This window comes from Panicum virgatum, chromosome 7N (genome assembly GCF_016808335.1).
Source record: "Panicum virgatum strain AP13 chromosome 7N, P.virgatum_v5, whole genome shotgun sequence".
NCBI classification, from domain to species: domain Eukaryota; kingdom Viridiplantae; phylum Streptophyta; class Magnoliopsida; order Poales; family Poaceae; genus Panicum; species Panicum virgatum.
In genome coordinates, this window is record NC_053151.1 from 42,637,474 (window position 1) to 42,652,661 (window position 15,188).

Here is a 15,188-nt window from a genome sequence, read left to right on the forward strand (position 1 = left end):
AAAATCAGACTTTTGCGATAGTTGGAGAGTGTAAACCGGACTTTTCCCAAAATTTTAGGATTTTTTGTCTTCAGGACACTCTGAAAATGTTGTTTTGTGCGTTGCACACTCTACTCCTTAATTTAGTCTGCAGCCCACCATGAGTGATGTATTTTGTGCGCTGCACATTGATCCCATTAAATAACACATTTGCAATCTGGGAGGTACTCCCTCCGTCCCAAAATAAATGCAATTCTAGAACCGAACACGTAAATTAATGCTAGGTGGAAATTACCAAATTGCCCCTTGTTTTTTGTAAGAAAAATCTAGACATTGGCTTGTCTTTTGTATGAGAAGTTTCCGGAGACTCTTGTTTTTTGTGGTTGGTAAGTCAAAGTTGCATTCTTTGTAGGATAAATTTTGAATCACAGAATTGCATTTATTTTGGGACGGATGAAGTAAGAGAACATGTCTTAAAAAGACTAAAATGCCCCTGGAGGCTCCTTGGGGGGGTGGTGTTGCGGACTTGCGGGCGGGCAACCGGAGGCTCCGCGCGACGGTGGCGAGGTCGCGGCCTCCTCACGGGTGAACGAGCAGGCGGCCATGGGCGGCGCAGTCGCAGCCTCCTCGCGGGCGAACGGGCGGCCGTGGGCGGCTCGGTCGCGGGCGGACGGGCGGCGCAGTCGTGGGCGGTGCCGTCGCGGACGCGCGTGGGTTCCGTGCGAAGGCCGGCGCCGTGGCGGATGTGCACGCGGGGAGGGGCCAGGGGTGCGAGGACGGCGTGATGGCCGTGGCGGACACGCGCGGGGGCCGGCCGCCGGCGCCGTGGGCGGTGCAGTCGCTAGCAGACGCGCACGCGCAGGCCCAGGTGAAGGGCAGCGGCGGCCGTTCGTCCCCTGCGAATGGATGGCCCGAATGGATAAGGCCTCCAAGGGATAAAAGGTACCAGCGGAAGTAACTTAGGCCAGTTTCAGTGTGAGTGTTATCGATACAGTTACCAAGACTGGAAACTTGAGAACTGTGCTAGTGGAGTGTCATAGTGATGACACTCCTCTCACATTTTATGACACTACTCTCTTCTCTCTCCTCATACTATTGGTACATGTTAGCAAATTTAATATCCATAACACTCCTATGACACTCCCACTGAAATTGGCCTTAGTCATTGAAGCTAGGGGCATTTTAGTCTTTTTAGGTCACATTGTCTCACCTTCCCGATTGCAAATGAGTTGTTTAATGGATCAAGTGTGCAGCGTACAAAATTCACAACTCACGGTGTTCTACAGACTATATCAAGGAATGTAGTGTGCAGCGCACAAATCAATGTTTTGAGAGTGTCCTGTAGACAAAAAAAACCCCAAAATTTTAACTAGCGTTGTACTACTACTATCGGAACGCAGTGGAATTGATCGAGCGAGATTCGAATTCATTTGAAATTGAAAAAAAAAAAGCAAGTACACAGCTGCTTAAATGGCGTTTGGACCAGGTATCCATCATGTTAAACCGGTGATGGGAATAGGTGGTCCATGAAAGAATGGACAAGCATGTTGTTAACAGAAAGACAGGGAATTGTACTTAAAAAAAAGACAGGGAATTACAGTGTTGATACTTACAAGACACCGGAACTACAAATAACTTAAGACTGTGTAAGTACAACTTGTACAAACTAGTACCCGAGTTTACCTCCTCCATTATTTCAATCAAGGTATTATACCGCTGAATAAATTACATAAAGAATGTCGATCAAAGTTACAAGACAAAAAGAAATTTTAAACTACAAACAATTCTTTTACTTCCAAGTTCCAGCCCGCACCGTGTCACAATGTGGCGCAGTACTCGGTCTCCAGCTCGTCCGGCGTGGTGCGCGACCCGGCCGCCGACGGCGCGCGCACGTGGCCGACCATCGACACGCGCAACGCCTCCTCCTGGTACGCGCGCCGCTCCATCTCCGCCACCTCCGACTTGCGCCGCTGGATGCTCACCACGGCCACGCCGACCATCCCCAGCAGCACGGTGCCGCCCGCGCCCAGCGCCGCGCCGAACAGCGCAAGCTTCCACTTGCTCACCTCCCCGATGTCCGCCTCCCCGCCGCCGCCGCCGCCGCCGTCGCTGACTCCCCCGACGACGAGCGCGAAGTGACCCTGGTCCGACGCGTGGCAAGTGTTGGTCCCCTCCTCCACGTCCGTCACGGTGACGCTCCCGTTCCGCCCCACGGCCATGCAGAGCGCCGCGGCCCCCGGCTGGAGCGCGGGCACGGCCACCGAGAAGTTGACGCGGATGGCGGCGTCCGTCAGGTCGATCTCCAGCGCCGCCGTGCCGTTGCGCCGCGCCAGGCCGTAGAACATGAGCCCGAGCACCGGCGACGCGAGGCGGTAGCCGGCGCCCACCGCGTACTCGTCGTAGACGGACGAGAGGTTCCCCAGGTTGACGCGCACCGCGATCAGGTGCGCGGCGAGGCCGCGCACGGCGAGGCCCGGCGGCACGGTGAACTCCCCGAACCGGCGGACGCCGTACCTCCGGAGGCTGCCGACGCGGAACCGCGCCACGGTGGTCTCGACGCCCGACAGGCTCCCCGGGAGGGCGAGCAGGTACGCGACGCCCGTCCTCCGGTGCCTCCCGTGGTACCACTCCTCCGCGGCCTCCTGCACGACGTCGTCGAGCAGGACGGTGTCCTGCAGCTGCAGCTCCTGCTGCTGCGGAACGGCAAGCGCAACGGTCGCCGCGAGGAGCTGCAGCAGCAGGAGGAGGAGGAGAAAAGCTTCGCGGCGCAGAACACTTGTCGTCATGGCCGCTGGAAATAGGAGCGGTAGCGTAAGACAGGGACAGCATGGGGACATTTTAGTTGGGCGAGTGAAAGCGAGCATGATGCCAACGAGAAAAGCTTCTTTCTAACAGTGTAGCATCAGCAGGAGACTTACTGTTATTCTTGTGGCTTGTGAGTGAAGCATGGAGCTGTGGCATTCAGCACGGTTAGGTTTGATCTACCTGGGTTAATAGGTGATTAAATTTATGAGCAAGTGTACGGGAGGGAGCGATGATGGCAGGATGGTGCGATTTATTACCGGGCACAAGTGTGAGTAGGAGTGTGGTCTGCAGGGACAGGACGGGATTAGGGGCGCCATAGAGCTATTGATTTGCCCCGGTGGCGAGGGGGCAGTAAAGCTCGCCACTTGCGAGACATGGATTGGGGACGAAGGTTCTTCATCAGTCGGGCTACAATCATGTCTGTCGAGCTCTGGCAGCAGGTGAATTGTCAAAAGGATGCCTCTTTTTATAGGTGAAGCGGCTCCTGCTCCTACAGTGGAACGTTCAATTCCATGGAAGCTACTAGCAGCTCTGCGACAGGGTGTGTGCCTGAAACATGAAAGGAACATCAGATTCATCGTTCAGACAATCAGACTTCAGGGCATGCAACTCTTTCTTCTTTCAGCAGGAGGGCCATGGGGGAGTAGGGTGGGCATTTCAAGCAGATTGCTTACTCAAGGCAATGTTTTCTCGTGAGCTTTTCCGTTGCCTAATGCCGCAATGCATTTACGCAGGACGTACCTACGGTTCTCAGAATTCAGGAGCATGACAGTACAGTACCACATGCTTCAGAATTCAGACAAGTAACCAACTTACCAAGTACAAAAACAACGGAAACTAGTCACACTTTGGTTGCTAGCCACATGCTTCAGAATGTTGCCCCCTACAGCTCCGTTTCACCAATCTCGCTCGACCATGTCCACTTGGATAGACTGATCAACTTCTTCTCAAAAAATTGGCACTCGTAGATTAGTTTCCTTCTTGTCAGTACCTCGCAGCACCGTTGCTCTGAATCTGAATCTACAGCAGACATACAGATTTCCTGTCAGTTTTCAGTGACTTGGCGGAATGATTGGGAGTGTTTGGTCACTGGATGGACGGGACGGAGGCAGCGAGCCTCTCTGCCGCGGGGTTTGATCTGGATGGAATCATTGCGCGGGCATCGGCGTGCTCGCGGCAGCATTAGGCTTGCCCACGAATTGTCTCCCCGATCCATTGGGCGCTATTATTGAGGGCCCAAACGCGCATTGTTTCAGAACAGTAGTACAACAACGGCCGTCAGGCATCAACGCATGGGTAAAAATGCGCTCCTCCTGCGTGAAATCTTCGCTTGGATCAGGCGCATTGTTTGAAGTTGATATTTCTACCACTAGTCTGAAAGACTGTAACAGATTGCGAGAACTTCGTCTTCTCAGGGCAGTCCCAATGCAGACTCCACTGGTAGAGTCTTAAGCCTCAAAGACTCCATCACAAAAAATTATATTTCTCAATGCAAAGTGTATTACTTTGGTTTATATGGCCTACTTGTCTATCTCACATTTATTCTTGATTTGCGTAAAGACTTGGAGTCTAAATAAGACTTGAAGTCTTGGAGTCTAAATAAGACTTGAAGTCTTGTTTTATCTCTCTCTTCTATAAATATACTGTCACATCAGCAAAACACAATAAATAGAAGACTTAGACTCTATCATAAAGTTTGTATTGGGAGTGTCCTCATGTATCTGCACTTATTTTTAGAACAGCTGCCCTGGTGGCTACGGGCTTCCACTTTAAGCGACCCTGCTGGCTTCGACCTTCGGCACCTCACTGAATGTATCTCCTAAACTGCGCTGCTCTGCTCTGCTGGCTTCGACCTTCGAGCAAAACTCCTTTTCACTCCTACGTTTGACAATCGTCAGTTGATCGGCTGCCCGTTCCCTCTTCGCACCAATGCGTCTTGTCGGTTGCCAACATGAATGCGAACGATTTCCAAATTCTATGCTGGAACGTGAGGGATCTAAACTCTGCGGCTAGATGCCTGGCTGTGCATGAGACAATCGCCGCAACCACGTGTGACATCGTTTGCTTACAAGAGACAAAATTAGAACTGATCGACAATAACCTTGCTTGCTTCCTGGGGGCCTTTAAGCTCAATCAATTCGCCTTCAAGCCGGCCCATGGGACCAGAGGGGGAATTTTACTGCTTTGGAACGATAGAGTGCTTGACCTGCAACGAATCGATATTGGTAGATATTCCATCACGTCAACGGTCACCGTACGCGATACAGCCACTTCCTTTGTCTTGACTGGTGTCTATGGGACTTCACGACGAGTTGAAAAGGAAAATTTCCTGCGTCACCTTCGGCAAATCAAACCGCCAAGCGACGCAAAATGGCTTCTACTGGGAGACTTCAACCTCATATATAGGGCTACGGACAAAAACAACCGCAATTTAAACCTGCGGCTTATGAGATCTTTTCGGAGGACTCTGAACTTCTGTGAGTTCAAAGAAATCCACCTACAGAATAGGAAGTTTACTTGGAGCAATGAAAGACGCTCGCCGACACTGGTGCGACTAGACTGATTCTTCTGCAACCAGGGGTGGGATATGACCTTCGACGAGCATGCGCTGCACGCACTCTCCTCCTCACATTCTGACCACTGTCCGCTTTTGCTAGCCCACATGTCCGGCCCACGGCGACCGACTCCCTTCAAATTCGAAAACTTCTGGACTAAACTCCCAGGCTTTCAAGCGGTGGTACAACAGGCTTGGTCACAAACGACACGCCACACTGAACCTTTCCATAGACTGGGACACAAATTGTTCATCACTGGGAAAGCACTTAAAGCTTGGAGTCGAACCATCATCTCTGATGCCAGAATGAAGCTCCATATGGCCCAAGAAGTCATACTACACCTCGACACAGCCCAGGAGCACAGAGGGCTCTCAAACGCGGAGTTCCAGCTGCGCGCAAAAATCAAAAGAAGAATCTTGGGATGGGCGGTTATCGAGAAAGCCAGTCGAAAATAGTGCTCTAGGATCGCTTATCTGAGGGAAGGGGACGCAAACACAAAATTCTTTCATCTCAAGGCAAATGCAAGAAGACGGAAAAACTACATACAAAGGCTAATGAATGGACGTAAGTGGGCGGTCACTCATGCGGATAAAACGAGGACCATCATGAACCACTTATCTGCGATCATGGGCACCCCACCGCCAAGAACCTCAGATCTCAACTGGGAGCAGTTGCGTGTGTCGGAGGTGGACCTTTCCATTCTTGATGTGCCTTTCACCGAGGAAGAGATTCTCGCGACCATCTCTCAGCTCCCAAGGACAAAGCGCCATGCCCTGATAGCTTCACAGGCCTTTTCTTTAAAACCTGCTGGGAAATGGTAAAGCAGGACATCATTGCGGCACTAAACAACTTTCACAGCCTCAGGTGTGCAGACCTTAACCTGCTTAACTCAGCAAGCGTCGTGCTCATCCCTAAGAAAGACGGAGTTGAGACTATGCAGGACTTCCGACTGATCAGCCTCATACACGCTATTGCTAAAATCATCAGCAAGATCATGGCTAACAGACTGGCGCCCCGCATGGATGAACTAATTGCACCCTGCCAAAGCGCTTTCATCAAGGGACGAAGCATTCATGATAACTTCCTTTACGTGCGCAACATAGCACACCGTTTCCACCGAAATAAAACACCAACACTTCTTATGGAACTTGACATTTCCAAGGCCTTCGATTCGGTGCGCTGGGACTATCTTCTCGATCTACTTCCAACAAGATGGAGGGATTGGATAGCGGCCACACTGACTTCTTCAACCTCCAGGATACTACTTAATGGTGTGCCGTCGGAGGGCATCCTGCACGGTCGGGGATTACGACAAGGGGACCCGCTTTCCCCTCTCCTCTTCATTCTCGCAATGGACCCGCTACATCGTCTACTCTCCAGAGCCACTGACCTTGACTTACTTAGAAAGGTGGGTGGGCGGCTTCTGCGCTTCCGGGTGTCAATGTACGCCGATGATGCGGCTGTCTTTATTAAGCCAACCAAGAAAGACTTAGACAACTTCACAGAAATTCTAAAGGAGTTTGGAAATACCACAGGCCTACACACAAACATCAACAAATCTACTGTCACTCCGATAAGTTGCGCCAACATTGACATCGACCACTTGTTCCAAACACTACCAATGCCACGTGCAAATTTCCCAATCAAGTACCTCGGCCTACCACTCTCTGTACGGCGTTTACGGAAAATCGAGTTCCGACCTCTGTTGGATAAGGCGATAGCAAAAATCACTGGCTGGTATGGACGGCATCTAACCCAGGCGGGGAGGGCCTGCCTCACCAAATCGGTCCTGACTTCGCAACCGGTCAATCTTCTCACCTCGATTAAGATGCCCAAAGACACCCTTGAAGAGCTTGACAGATTGCGCAAGCATTTCCTTTGGGCCGGTGATGAGGCCTTCACGGGTGGCAAATGCAAAGTCAACTGGATCAGAACCTGTCTCCCAAAAGTGAACGACGGCTTGGGGGTGCTCAATCTTGAGCGTTTCGCTAGGGCCCTACGGCTGCGATGGCTCTGGCAGGAGTGGACAGCGCCACAGAAAGCTTGGGTCGGTACGGAAGTGCCATGCGACAATACCGATCGCCTCTTGTTTGCAGCATGCACGACCATAACCCTAGGTCACGGGAGCAAAGCGAAGTTCTGGAGCGATGGCTGGATGCAAGGTTGCCGACCTAAAGACCTCGCACCAAATTTATTCAAAATCACTACGAGGAAAAAGATAACGGTGCAAATGGCTCTCACAGTTAACTCCTAGGTCAGTGATATTCCCTTGCAACACATCCTTACAACAACTCACCTTGCAGAGTTCGTCGCCCTATGGAATAGACTGCAAAATGTCCAATTACAGCCAAATCAAGAAGACCAAATTTCATGGAAGCTTACTCCCTCGGGGCAGTACTCAGCGGGTTCGGCATACAAAGCGCAATTTCTTGGTTGTACCAAAGCCAGACGGTCGACCTATCTCTGGAACTCATGGGCGCCCCCTAAGTGCAAGCTCTTCATTTGGCTTGTCACGCAAAACCGAGTGTGGAATCTGACCGCCTGCAAAAAAGGGGATGGGCACACTCCCGTCTTGCCCCCTCTGTCGCTCTGCCCCTGAAACGGCGCATCACCTGTTGGCGGAGTGTAGGTGTGGCAGTCCCGCCTAAATTAATCCGGCTTAAGTGCGCTAACCATCACCGAAACGACAACCATGGTTAACACGCACTTAAAACGGAGTAATCCGGCAGTGCTGTCTGGTAAAATCCCAATTAAATCACTTGAAACAGGATCGACAAAGCAGTCCAGAGAATGCAACATTCCACAAATTTTACAGTACAGAGTATGAGAATTGATTGTTATTATTACAAACTGAGTTTGAATTTATAAAAGTACAACAGAGTTCAAGTTTGACGTAAAACGAACGATAGTCTAGCGTCAAAACCAGACGTCATGATGAAGCCCGTACATGACGTCAACCGTAACCTCCGATGTACCACCTGAAAAATAAAGCCACAAGCAAGGTTGAGTATACTAATACTCAGCAAGGCTTACCCGACTAAGGGTATACTTAGCCCTTAATCTAGACATGCAAGGCTTTTGGCTTGAGGGGTTTGTTTTGCCGAAATGCAGTAAAGAGTAGATCCTTAATTGCAGGTTTTAGCTTTCAGGTTCTAGTTCAATTAACCATTCTAGGTGAGCATCTATCCAATAACATACATGGTGGGAAACAATTATCTTTCATCATCCATCCAACCATATTCATCATCATCATCTTTCACTTCTTACTCTATATGGCAAAAGGGTTACGCAATCCCAAACCGTGAGAAGCGGACGATTCGAATCGAATTTGTTAACCTGGCCAGGCAGACCTAACATACACGTATGGGAACCAAGTCATCCACACGACTTTTCCCCTTTCTTTCCGGGTTGTGGATCAGGGTCACCCACCTCGACTACAAGAATCCACGCCGCAATACGTCGGGTCGTGAGCCTTCTTGCACTCGCATGTGGCCGCATGAGCACAACGTTCAAAGAGGGTGAGGGAGAAGTCCACTCGCTGGGCCGATCAGGTACTTAAGCTTACCGATTACCATATTTCTCGGCATGTGGTTAGTATATTCAAAAGCTTAACCACCACTACCACACACTGCGACCTTATCCATTTTAACTAAACAGACGGGATATCACAAGTACCACAACCCCGTCCGTGAGCCTTATAGTTGCAATATGTAGTAGACATTCAACTCCTATAATTCTCGCGAGTGACAGGAAATCACTCGACTTCTACCGAACCATTAGCCTAGCCATCTAGCGACCTACACATCCTAATGTTCAAGCATAGGTACCTAGGAATTATGCAGCTAAGGTTCCAAGCAACTCCTATAAACTTAAATGCGCAAGTAGATAGGAATAACAATAAGTTGTATAAATTTAAAATAGATAGGACATGCTCCGGGGCTTGCCTGGGAATAACACTAGGTCAGAGTTAGTTAGAGGAGAATTGCTCAACGAGCAGCTTCCTTCGGTCTTGTACATCGGGATCCACCCGTCCATCTTCTAGACGTATCCACCATTCACCGTCTTCTGGCTCGGCACCGATATCACGTCATTCACGCGGTTCTTCTATCGTACCTAAATGAAATGTGACAATGCATATGTATGAATGCACAGTTTCGAGTTGCTCAACAATGTAGATGTTATTATTTTTCCTTCACGATAAAGTTGTAGTCCAATAAAACTCAAGTTAAGAAAATAACTATTTTATTTTCTACTTATTGGGCAGTCATTTATAGAGTAGTAATTTTTATCTATACTAGCTCATAAAAGAGCTGGGTGTGTTGTTTTTCTTTTATATTAGTACAGAAAAAGCATTTCTACCCAAAAATAATTCTCCGGGCTAGAGAATGTAAGTGCTAGTAATGAAATTTGACCAGTAGGTTAGATTCTTTAAGATGAGCTTGTGGTAAAGTTTTCATAATTTATTGAGCTATACAACAAGCATAGGAATTTAGATTCCTTTCCTAGGCATTTATCTAACTACAAATCTACAGAGTAAACTACTTAGTTTCAGTGGCTAAAATTTTACAGGCATGATCATGTTCTAAAAACCAAGCTCTAGTAAAATATGAGATTTTTCTAACGAAGGAAACTAGGGTTTTTGATTTACAAAGTTTATTCATGAATAAATCAAAAGGACTAGTTATACATTACTAAAAGTTCTAAAAATTTTTATGTAGCATCTAGAAACTAAGTTAAGGCTTTTGTAAAAAATTCAGCTCAAGAAAACTAATATAGATCCCTGTGAATTTAATTCTATTTAACATAGGCATTAATCAAGATCTATTTCAAAACTTAAGTTAGGAGTGAGGACTGGCCATCAAATTTTTACACAAGACTAATCTACTAGCATATAGATCACTTCCCAAAAATGGTGGCCATGCAGTACATGGAACTTGAGATCTAATTAAGTGACAAATAAACTTGCATGAATTTTAGAACAAAAACTATTGCTCAAATAAGAAAGTGCATGTAATGAAACTTGTATATCTTGTTGCAAGGATTCCAAAAAATTAAGTTTTCATTTTTATGATTTTTCTACGATTTTATTTCGAATTTACAAGTTCACTGCTTTGGAAAACAAAAAGGAAAAAGATATCTTTTTGCGCAGAGGCCCCTAGAAGAAGTAATTTTCCTCGCAAATATGCCCCTGGCCGGACTTTGGAGCAGGGGAGGCGGCGGGCGGCCGGAATCCAGCGCCTGTGGCTGCCGGCGGCGAGGGCCCGGTGGGGGAGAGGCAAGATGAGAGCGAGAGGAACCTAGGGGTGGCTCGGGTGGGGCTCGGGATGGCTCCGGCGCGTGGCGATGAGCGGCGGCGGCGACCGTCCGGCGGTCGTGGGCGATGATGAGCAGGTCGGGGAGCACCGGTGGAGGGCAGGGGAGCTTGTTGCGGGGTCCGTTGGGCGCGAGGAAGGGCGGAGGAGGGGGCTCAGCGGCGACCTAGGGGGCGGTGGTGGCCCTGGTGGGCGGCGGCGGCTCTGGACGCCGTGGGAAGCGCGGCCTGGCGCTCGGAGCAGGGAAGGGAGTAGAGGGGGAGGTAGGAGGCTTGCTTGCGAAGCAAATGGGAGGGAGGAGAGCCGGGCAGAGGGATGAGGCGCAGGTAGGCCGGCTCGGCACGTTGTCGCCGTGGCGCTTTGCACGGCCGACCTCGGCGTGCGCACCTGGAGACGGCGCCGCGTGGCGAGGTCGAGAAACATCGAGGAGGAACCAGGGTGAATTTGGTCGAGGGCGCGACGCGTGGGGTGACCAGGTGGCGCCGGCGTACGACGGCGCCGTGGACAGGGCGCAGGAAAACAGAGGAGGGAGAAGAGAGATGGAGTTGGGGGCAAAACGGTAAATAAAGCAAAGTTCAAAATTTCCTTTTGTAAACTCAATTTTTCTCCACTTTCCTGGCCTCAAATGAAAAACTTTTGAATACCAAAGTTGTTCAAAATTTCGAGATCAACAACTTTTGTTTTAGTCACTTTTTCATTTGAACACTGGTTTGAAAGATAAAAATTGAAACTTGAATGTATTCGAAAATGTTGTATACGCTTCGGAAATCAACTTTTTCTTCCATTTTTGTGTAGCAACTCCAAAAACTTTGAACACAAAAGTTGTTCGCCATTTAAAACTCTATAACTTTGGTTTTAGGCAACAATTTATTTGAGCAATGATTTAAAATTCCTTTTTAAAATCTGTTTCAATTTGAAAGATATTTTAAACATTTAAAAACTGTGATTTGAAGAACTCGTCATTTTATGTGCAAAACTTCATTTTCTCACCTGTTTTCATATACACATAGACACATATACACATGCATAATCAAACACACACATATATTATTTCTCGAAAGAAATGCATAATTTTAATTGCTCTTGTTTATTAAGCATGATTCTATGTTTAGTTTCTTTTGCTTAGCATTTTAAAACTCTGGGATGTCACAGTAGGTACACAAGAAGAATCCGGAATCTCACGGCGGAGTGGATGGTGCAACCAACCATGAGGCCTCAGGAGTGGCAGGCCAGTGACAACGCATCTCAGTGGTGGCTAAATATCGCTAGGACACCGTCTATTCCCTGCAAGGCCATGGCCACCATCGCTATGTTGATCACTTGGGAGGTATGGAAGGAGAGAAACCACCGTGTTTTCAGGCATCATGAGACTTCGGCGCCAGTCCTCATGTCGATTATTAAACATGAAGCTCTAGCCTGGGTAGCTGCTGGGGCTAAAGACTTAGCGAACCTAATTTTGCGAGAGTAATTTTTTGCTGTGCCGGCTAACCGGTTGTACTCTTTCTGCTTTATTAATGAAATAGGCACAATCTCATGCCCATTCGTTCAAAAAAAAGACTGTAACAGCAGAGGTAACTGGGTCCATGTGGTTTAGCGGTAAGAACAAGCTTGTGTTGTAGGTTTTCCGAGTCCCTTTTAACATACTTACTCTAACTCATATATGCCTGTGGAGAGGGAGCCCCCTCGGCACTCCGTTACCCCGGGAACGACACGTGGCTTCGCTGGAGGGGGACGCCCGACGCGAGCCATGTTTTTTCTGCCACCGCCTGCCGAGCCCGCTGCGCTCCGGGCCCACCGTGCTCCACCGCCTCTCGCTCGTGTGGCCACAGGTCAGGCCCCGTGACCCGCCTCCATGGGACACCGTGGCTTCTTGCTGCGCCCTTTTTCTCCTGTGCATCTGCCGCCGGCGGTCTAGGGTTTCGGAAGGGGGCGATGGCGGAGGGCTGTTTGGGTCGAGGATCCCGCCGGTGGCGAGCACGCCACCGGTGTGCCGGCCCGCCGAGTTGGCCGGCCCCTCCGTCCTCCAGGTGCGCTCCCGCAGCCCAGGCGACCCAAGCATTACCTCTGATCTCTTCACGCCTGCGGTAAGCTCCACTCTCTCCATGTCTGCGGTAGTCTGCAGATTTGTGCGATTCTATGAACTCTGAACCCATCGGATTGTGTGGTTGTTCTTCCATTTGCTGCTGATGCTTGCATTCTTGCTTCGGTGAGGGGCGAGGGTGGAGATGCAGCCGCCACGCCACGCCGCCGCAGCGCCGGGTGGCCGGCGGCGGGGCTTTGCTACAGGGCGGGGCGGATTGCGGGCCTCGGCTGAGGCCACGGAAGGCGGCTTGGGCAGCGAGAATCGGCTGGACGGGTAGGCACCCTCCTTGTGACGCCACCAGATGTGTTAGGGAGCGGAGCACACCACGGCACTCGGGGCGGAAGGGAGCATGGTGCTCCGCTCCGGTCATTGCCGCACTTTCTGGTGTCCGGTCAGCCGGCGCCGGCGCTGACGTGCTCATATTCTCCGGTGAGTTCCTACCGTCTAGCAACTTTGCTTTGTGGGATTGGGATTTGCTGAGGCCTTCCTCATCGCTCAGCCACTGATTCAGGCTACACCTTGCTTGATGATCTGCTTCCCTGGATCGAGGATCTGAGGTACCTAGGAGGGGATGAACCGCACCGGCCGCCCATGTTCATCCTCCTCGGTCAACTGAGGTTTCTTTCTCCCCCTGTTGGATTTGCTTATTTAGGAGGTCTTAATTCATGTCTATAGTTTTGTGTATGCTGTGTTCATCCTCTGCTTGGTTTGCTGCACCATTTGTATCTTGATTCCTCTGTTTATTTGCGCTAGCGATTGGGCTAGATGGATTCTGTCCATATGGATAAATAGTACATGCCACGAGCAATCCCATCTCAGATGTTGAGGCTGGAGCTATGATGCCTGTGAATATGTATCAGTTCTTCTCTGTTTTACTCATTTCCACTGTCTTTTTATGCTGACCTCAGCGTCTGCAAAATGTGCTTGATGCTGGTATTGTTGGCCGGCCACAACGGCTACCTATGCACGCTTTCAATTCCCAAATTCTTATAGGAAATAAAGCATAGTTCGCTACTGATGAAAGCTTCCGTTTGCCATTCTATATTTTGCAGGGCAGCCGGATGTCCCAGAGTCCCATTTCATGGGCCATGCCTCTACTAATCTTAAGGATCCTCTAGGTAATACCTCTGTCCTATTATTTCCTGTCAGATGATTGCAGGTTGGGAGCTTCGCTGTCGTTTATCTGATGCCCCTACTTTGAAGTGAATCAGTGAGGAAGAAACCTTGCTCATCCAAGAGACTCCTCGAAGGGGCTAAAGATGATAGCTGAACAGAGATCATCAGTTGCTAGGTAATACCTCCGTCCTGTTGTTTCCTGTCAGATGATTGCAAGTTGGGAGCTTCGCTATCGTTTATCTGATGCCCCTACTTTGAAGTGAATCAGTGAGGAAGAAACCTTGCTCATCCAAGAGACTCCTCGGAGGGGCTAAAGATGATAGCTGAACAGAGATCATCAGTTGCATAAATCGGCTACGGTACTAATGCACGGTGCTGCTAGGACTCTACTATATAGGCTTATCATGAACTTTAGTTAGACTGCATATTTTGCTGGCCTCTTTTGGAACCAAAGTAGCATGCCTGAAGAAGCACGGCTAACTTTGCGTTAGCAAACTCCTTTGAGCACAACATCGTGCTTATGTAGATAATGTCTGTCTTATTCTTTTGGGCGCTGCAGCTGCAAACACCGCTCACCATTACTATGGAAGGCATTGCAAATATGCCTGAAACCTGGGCACCTTGGACACATGGACAGCAACCACGCTGAAGAATTATGGCCAGAACAATAATGCAACGCTGCTGTCGTTGGATATTTGGATGTCTAGGTACTGTGATGGTTATTCTGGGAAACTAATGTAAGACTGATGTTGTTTAGCATTCTTTATATGAAATTATTATGCTGCTCATTTCAGCACAAAATTTTTCAACTCAAATGTCAGGTAAAATTTGTATTTGTCCAGGTTGGTTTAGACTGAAGCATGCAGTGATGTTCGGGAATCATTTGTTGTTTTCTCATAGAAAAAGTCATGCATGTGCTTAGGAAGACATTGTCAAGTTATGCCCGTCTGGGACATTTCCATTTGGAAAATTTTGATTACCTCAATTGGTTCTCTTTTGTATGGTATTGAGTAATATCCTTGAGAAAATTTGGAAGGGGATAAAAGATGTGAAATAAGATTCGTGGGTCTCTGCTCCAGCAGATTGAAGGCACCGCATGGGCCACCGCCTAACGGGACGCCAGATGGGCTACCCCTCCACTACCGGCCTGCTGTGCGCAGCAAGGCGCGCGGTCCACCTATCTTATGGCCCGTTCAAAACGGAGGAACTTTTGGCCCGTTCGAAAGGAAAAGCCCTTCGCCACGCCTACTGTTTTGCTACACGTCTCCAAATGGGCGTGGCGTAGCGCGCAATCTGCCTAGTACCATCATATTTGCAATCAAGATCTGTCCTCATTTG

General features: G+C 49.2%; 2 protein-coding genes across 2 annotated transcripts; one reads left to right on the forward strand and one right to left on the reverse strand.

Annotated features, from left to right (window-relative positions):
• Window positions 1–1,549: 1,549 nt before the first annotated feature.
• LOC120682809 lies at window positions 1,550–3,203 on the reverse strand. Its single transcript, XM_039964829.1, has one exon. The coding sequence runs from the start codon at window positions 2,841–2,843 to the stop codon at window positions 1,797–1,799; it is 1,047 nt and encodes a 348-aa protein (XP_039820763.1). The 5' UTR covers window positions 2,844–3,203; the 3' UTR covers window positions 1,550–1,796.
• Window positions 3,204–11,858: 8,655 nt separating this feature from the next.
• Window positions 11,859–14,829, forward strand: LOC120681288. Its single transcript, XM_039962799.1, has 6 exons — window positions 11,859–11,978; window positions 12,271–12,735; window positions 12,863–13,163; window positions 13,246–13,351; window positions 13,787–13,852; window positions 14,111–14,829. The coding sequence occupies exons 1-5, from the start codon at window positions 11,859–11,861 to the stop codon at window positions 13,833–13,835; spliced, it is 1,041 nt and encodes a 346-aa protein (XP_039818733.1). The 3' UTR covers window positions 13,836–13,852; window positions 14,111–14,829.
• The last annotated feature ends 359 nt before the right edge of the window (window positions 14,830–15,188 follow it).

What these genes read in the sequence shown, in the direction of transcription:
- LOC120682809 (XM_039964829.1), bottom strand. Translation starts at nt 2,843, where the DNA reads ATGCTCGCTTTCACTCGCCCAACTAAAATGTCCCCATGCTGTCCCTGT.
- LOC120681288 (XM_039962799.1), top strand. Translation starts at nt 11,859, where the DNA reads ATGAGGCCTCAGGAGTGGCAGGCCAGTGACAACGCATCTCAGTGGTGG. An exon ending in CTGATCTCTTCACGCCTGCG is followed by an intron (nt 12,736 to 12,862) that starts GTAAGCTCCACT and finishes TGCTTCGGTGAG; the next exon opens with GGGCGAGGGTGGAGATGCAG. An exon ending in ATCCTCCTCGGTCAACTGAG is followed by an intron (nt 13,352 to 13,786) that starts GTTTCTTTCTCC and finishes TATATTTTGCAG; the next exon opens with GGCAGCCGGATGTCCCAGAG.